At 38.1% G+C, this 6,293-nt stretch overlaps 1 protein-coding gene across 2 annotated transcripts; it reads left to right on the top strand.

The window, feature by feature from the left end:
* Positions 1 to 1,086: 1,086 nt before the first annotated feature.
* Positions 1,087 to 6,022, top strand: LOC126614605 (uncharacterized). Of its 2 annotated transcripts, none has more exons than XM_050282253.1 (4): positions 1,087 to 1,206; positions 1,722 to 2,853; positions 3,920 to 4,590; positions 4,720 to 6,022. In XM_050282253.1, the coding sequence occupies exons 2-4, from the start codon at positions 1,748 to 1,750 to the stop codon at positions 5,739 to 5,741; spliced, it is 2,799 nt and encodes a 932-aa protein (XP_050138210.1). In that variant the 5' UTR covers positions 1,087 to 1,206; positions 1,722 to 1,747; the 3' UTR covers positions 5,742 to 6,022. The 2 variants fall into 2 exon arrangements, with proteins under 2 accessions (XP_050138210.1, XP_050138209.1); XM_050282252.1 differs by lacking the exon at positions 1,087 to 1,206 and adding an exon at positions 1,248 to 1,615.
* Positions 6,023 to 6,293: the final 271 nt, after the last annotated feature.

Raw genomic sequence — 6,293 nt, 5'->3', positions numbered from 1 at the left:
TTTAGCTTGTTTTGCTGAAGCAGAAAGCTGAAAAAAGAAGATCTTCTCTCTTATGATCTTCTCTCTACTCATTTCCTTCATCATCAAGTAGCTTGATGAGTCTTACCTCTACGTTGTCTTCATTTTCTTTTGGTCAAGATGCATGTTATTTTTCATTCAATATATAATACTAGAAGCATAAACATATTACACTAACTCTTATTACTAACTGGCGCGAAAATTTCTTACTTTCTATGAGTAAATAAATTTCATAACCTAGCAAAACAAATATCAAATAAAAAATAAAATACTGACACATCAATTTGCATCTCTCAAGTAATGTATCTAATATTACTTTGTAGTTCATTTCCTTTCGTAATCAATGTAGCGCTCTTACCCCTGCATGATACATGTTCTTTTTCATTCAATAGTACAACGATACAAACTTATTACACCAACATTGGGTACCAAATGATGTGCAAATTTCTAATTGTTTTCCTTGTAGTGAATAATTAACTTTTATAACAAACTGAGACCGAAAGCAATTTTTTCTTGGGAATTGACATTTTGTCAAATTTCATCCCATTAGTTTCGATGTTCTCTGCTACAGAGACTATGCATCTATTTCAACAATAGTTTGTAAACCATATGAAGTATTTGCCTTTTTTTTTTTTTTTTTTGACCCACATATGAAGTATTTGTTAATAATTAAATTATTACTTAAGTGTTGATTAACGTAAGCAATTTTTTCTTGGGAATTGAGATTTTGTCAAATTTCATCCAATTAGTTTCGATGTTCTTTGCTACAGAGACCATGCATCTATTTCAACAATAGTTTGTAAACCATATGAAGTATTTGCTTTTTTTTTTTTTTTTTTTTTTGACCCACATATGAAGTATTTGTTAATAATTGAATTATTACTTAAATGTTGATTAACGTGCTTAATTATTTTCTATTGTGACACATCATATATTTACAAATTTGGTCTAAAAAATTGATCTACCTAACAATAGTTCTTCTATAATGTCTGTTAGAAAATGATTATAGACTTCGATTGGCTTCTGGGGTCTCAGTGGGCAGTAAATATGTGAGAGAGAGAGAGAGAGAGAGAGAGAGAGAGAGAGAGAGAGAGAATTTTTGGTCACATAGCAGTGCCGAAAACGCAGGGGAAGCCCTTATCTGCGGCAGCAAACCCGGCTTTCAATGGATGTCTTAAGGGTGGAAATGTAAGAGTTGTAGTGAAGGGAACGCGTCTAAAAAACTCTCTTGTTGTACTTTAATCCTAACAGTCCGTTTTTTAATTATATGCGTTTTGCCCCATGTGACCTCTGCTGCATTTTCCATGGGGGTGCTTCCCCTTCACTTTTTCTTGTACTTTTCCTACTACATATACATAAGTATATAGATATACATAAACACATGACCCTTCAAAGCTTGTCAACACAATTAGGACCAGCTTATTTCAAAGCCCTTTTGGCCTCTCAAAAGCTTCTCTCCTCAAGGTGGTTGGTGGTGGTGAAGTCCAAGTGTTTGATGAAATTTCTGAAATAATAATCTCAACCTCCACTTATTTAATAGCTAGCACTCTAACAAGTTCATATTTATTGTCTTTGCTCATTTGGGTTCTTGTTTTTGGTGAGTTTCAAGCTTTAATTGCTTTACAAGTTTTGTTTTCTCAGCTCATGATCCAAGGCCAATGACCGATTTATGAATGTGTTTGATGATAATTTATCCTTTTCAGGTGTGATTGATCTAGATTGAATTCAAATGAGGGGGATGGCTCAAAATTCGAATACGAGAAGTGCAGATTACTTGGAAGGAATGCTGAATGATTATGTGGGAGGGAAGGTCAAGTTGAAGGCTCATAAGAGTACTTCTGCTAGGCTTGTAACTGCTCTCACTTGTCTCCAATTTGCGTTTGCAGTTTATGCAACATTCCTCCTTTACTACATGAGCCCTTCGATCGACTTACGAACCAAACCAGACTTTGCATGGGCTACCAAGATTGCACAGCAATGGAAACACTATATAATCCAACCCCACATTCTCAACCACTATCAAGAATCCGCTTCTCTTGTTGGAACCGAAAGCCTTCCAATCACGCCCTCATTAGTTTGTGAGCACGAAAAGATTGATTTCATGCAGAAGAAGTCCAATGATGCTCAGATGATCAAGCTCAAGACAGAGCTTTACAATGAGGTTTTGGACTTCCAGAGCAAATCCATCGGCACAGAAACTCTTGCTCAGCTGATTGCAATGAAATCAAAGTGGGATTTGAAAGGCCCCAGCAAGCCAAAAGTCACAGTGATCCTAAACCACTTCAAGAGAAAAACACTTTGTGCTCAGCTGGACACTTTGCTTCAACAAACCCTTCCTTTCCACCATGTTTGGGTTCTTTCATTTGGGAGCCCAAATGAGCTCTCTTTAAAGAGAATTGTCGATAGCTACAACGATTCGAGGATAAGCTTCATAAGTTCAAGCTATGACTTCAAGTACTATGGAAGGTTCCAAATGGCTTTACAAACCGAAGCTGATCTTGTGTACATTCTTGACGATGACATGATTCCTGGGAAGAAAATGCTGCAGATTTTGTCACATGTGGCGGGGACGGAGAAGTACAAGAACGCGGTTTTGGGCAGCATAGGGAGGATTTTGCCGTTCAGGCAGAAGGATTTTACCTTTCCAAGCTACAGAAAGTTCAGGTCTAAGGAGGCAGGGCTTTATTTGCCTGACCCTGCGTATGATATCACACTCGATAAAATTGTGCAGGTGGACTTCCTTTCCAGCTCTTGGTTCTTGTCTGCAGAGCTAATCAAGACACTTTTCACTGAAACACCCTTCACCTTTTCGACCGGCGAAGATCTGCACCTCAGGTACATTTTTATTGCTTTTCATTGGGTTTTTTTAGACACGATAATATTAACTGCTCTAATATACGGTAGGGGGATTCAAACTCGAGCAAAGAGAAGAGCACCCTGCTCTATCCAACTAGCCTAACTTGCGTCTGCTTAGTTATTTTCATCTTAGTAGTTTTTACCTTGATATAGGCTCATATTACTAATTACTAGAGAAAATTACGGTTGAATTCCAATGTGATTTTGTTAATTTCAGCCAAGTAGGCAACACTTTCAAGTATTTAATCAGAAATTTTCCTTAGATGGAAATTTTAATTAATTCGGGCATGTTTTAGAATATTGATTTGGAATAAATTGTGAACACAAAATCCAGAAAAGTTGAAGATCGACCCTGTCACCAATTGGACTTTTTCAAGTTTTAATTCCGTAATCAGATTTTGTTTCTAATTGGGATTAGTTTGTGTGAAGGAATCTAACACTATTGCTCTAATAATGTGGTCAACTTGTATTTTGTGGATGTAAACATTGATATTTTTTATTTAATATTTCTAATTTTTCCACCAGTTGATTTTCTGCATCCACTTGCTAGTCTTTGTACATTATTTGCTCCCACGTTATACATATTTAAATTTTCCAGATTCCCTTCAGCATTGTGGGTTTATTATTGCGTTGCATTTGGGTTGGAGGCCATTAGGGTTCTTGGTCATTACCAACCGCAGCAATCACACCAACAACCAAAATTTCAAATATTTCCTGCAAAAACATTGGAATATTGGTTACAAGTTAAAACAAAGAAAAAAAATACTGTTAGTGTATTGGATGTTAAATTCTGAAATTACCATTCTCCATGTAATCTATGTTTAAGGACTTTTGTGGCGTCGAGCCTAGAAGAGCATGCTAGTAACTAAGTAGGGCATTGAAGTGACTGGTCGTATGATGGAGGTTGACCTTGTAGAATAGTTCACACACTAAGGCATTTTCTGAGTAATCTGTTATCAACTGGAAATACAACTCTCAAATGGATTATATTTAGCGATTTGAACAAGTTTCTAATGGTTGCTTTGTTATTTTGGTGAAAATGCAGCTATCAGCTTCAAAAGTACAGAAATGCAGGATCATTTGTTCTTCCAGTTGACTCAAATGATAAGGAAACTTGGGGTGACAGTGAACATAGACTTGCTTATGTGTCCGAAACCACTGTAATTTTCAAAGATATCGTTCAAGTCCGAGATGATCAATGGTGGAAAGCACTATCAACTGGTTACATCACTCAGTGGGCTGCAATGTATCCTCAAAATATTGATGCTCTCTTCTATGCTCATTCCGTTGATGAAGTTAAGGCACTTGCACCCCTTCTTGAGAAATTCAGGTCTACCGTTGGCAAGAAAGCTTACATCGCTGTCTCGGGTGGCAACTACTGCGGTTGTGAAGATGCAGCGACTGCTCTCAAGTGGCCTAAGTTGGTCTGTAAAGAGCGAAGGTTTAAGATATTCGATTTGGCTGTGGGAGCTCTTTCGGGAGTATCAAACTCGGAGGTGGTTGTGCTTCAAGGAGTGTATGCTAGCATGAAAGGATTGATCAAAATTCATAACCCAAGTGTGGTGATCACAGTGGCTGACATTAATCCTAATGTGAAGAAAGCATTGAAAATGGCAACAGAGACTAATTTGAATGCCACCACATTGGTTCTTTTACCAAGGCCTTCGATTTCGAAGGTTCTTTGGATGGCTGATCTTAGAACAACAGCATTGCCAAGTAAGTTGAATTGATATCTTCTTACTCCAATTAGGTTATCAAGTATGCTTAAAAATACATCTTTAACTTTCCGTACCCTTTCGTACTTTCTTTTAGCATGCATCTAACCTACCAATTTCTCGAATGCAGATTGGAACCGAATGCGAATATCTATCAACATCATCACCCAAAACAGAGTTCACTCACTTACAAGGCTGCTCAAATCTCTCAGTGATGCCTACTATCTTGGTGATGAGGTACCTATCAGCTTTAACATGGACAGTAAAGTGGATGAGGCAACAATTAGACTAGTAAGTTCCTTTGACTGGCCTCATGGCCCGAAAACCCTCAAAAGACGAATCATCCAAGGAGGGCTTATTCGAGCTGTTAGCGAGAGTTGGTACCCTTCATCTGACGACGATTTTGGTCTGTTACTTGAGGATGATATCGAAGTCTCTCCTTACTACTACCTATGGATCAAATATGCCCTCTTAGCCTACCACTATGACCCCCAAGTGTCCCTCCCAGAGCTCTCCTCAATCTCTCTTTACACCCCTAAGCTGGTTGAAGTGGTGAAAGAAAGGCCTAAGTGGAATCCAACTGAGTTTTTCAAGAACATCCATCCAAACACCCCTTATTTCCATCAGTTACCCTGCAGTTGGGGTGCAGTCTTCTTCCCCAAGCAATGGAGAGAATTCTATGTCTACATGAACATGAGATTCACCGAGGACGCCAAGAAAAACCCAGTTCAAATACCCAAGTCCAGGACTAATGGATGGCAAGCTTCATGGAAAAAGTTCCTCATAGACATGATGTACCTCAGAGGGTACGTCAGTCTCTATCCGAACTTCCCGAACCAGGCAAGCTTTTCGACTAATCATATGGAACCCGGGGCACATATCAGTGCCAAGGACAATGTGGTGAAGCATGACAAGTCAGATTTTGAGGTGCCATTGTTGAAGGAAGACTTTAGGAACTTTTTGCCTGGTGGGAAATTGCCTCCAGCATCAAGGGTGCCATCTTTGAACCTCTTCAACCAACCAGTCTCTCTGAAAGGCCTAAAGGCAGCCGGGGCAAAGTTGGGGCAGGATGTGATTGGATGCAATAATGCCACAGAGATAGTGATGGTTGATCATCAAACAGGTCTGCCATCGAGGTGTGCCAAATTTTAAAATTGAATTGTTGTTAGTTGATTATTCTTTATTTATACACAAAAACAAACGTTTTCTGTAATTTCTGTTTTTTTTTTTTTTTCTTCTTTTAAGCTTTATGTGAGTGGGGTTGGTGCTGAGAACAATTTGGGTGAGTGGAGGAAAAACAGAATTTTGGCAAGGGAAATTGGGATTGTGTTGCTAATGTTGTAATTCAGCCGAAAATTGGCTTGTATTTGACTTTGTAAGCAAAGGAAAAGATTGTTCAATGAATGTAAACTCTAGGGTTGAGATTTTTTCCTTCTCAAACCAAGCTAAAAAATTCTTGATTCCATACCGAAAAATTCCCAAACTGTTATACCGAAATTTTCGGGATCCAGACCGAACCTTTTGGTACGAGAATCGGGATTACATATTCAATGGTTCAGAAATCTGGAACCAAACCAGAAAAAAAATATATTTATTTTGGTTGCATGCATGTTGAATGTTGAATTTAAGTAGTTTGATAGTAGACTATATTAGAAATAGAAGTATGAAATTAAGCAGTTTGAAATTTTGGAACATCAATTTGAC

The sequence above is a fragment of the Malus sylvestris genome, chromosome 3 (genome assembly GCF_916048215.2).
Source record: "Malus sylvestris chromosome 3, drMalSylv7.2, whole genome shotgun sequence".
In the NCBI taxonomy this organism is placed as follows: domain Eukaryota; kingdom Viridiplantae; phylum Streptophyta; class Magnoliopsida; order Rosales; family Rosaceae; genus Malus; species Malus sylvestris.
Note: the sequence above shows the minus strand (reverse complement) of the source record. Positions and strands in the feature narration are given on the sequence as shown.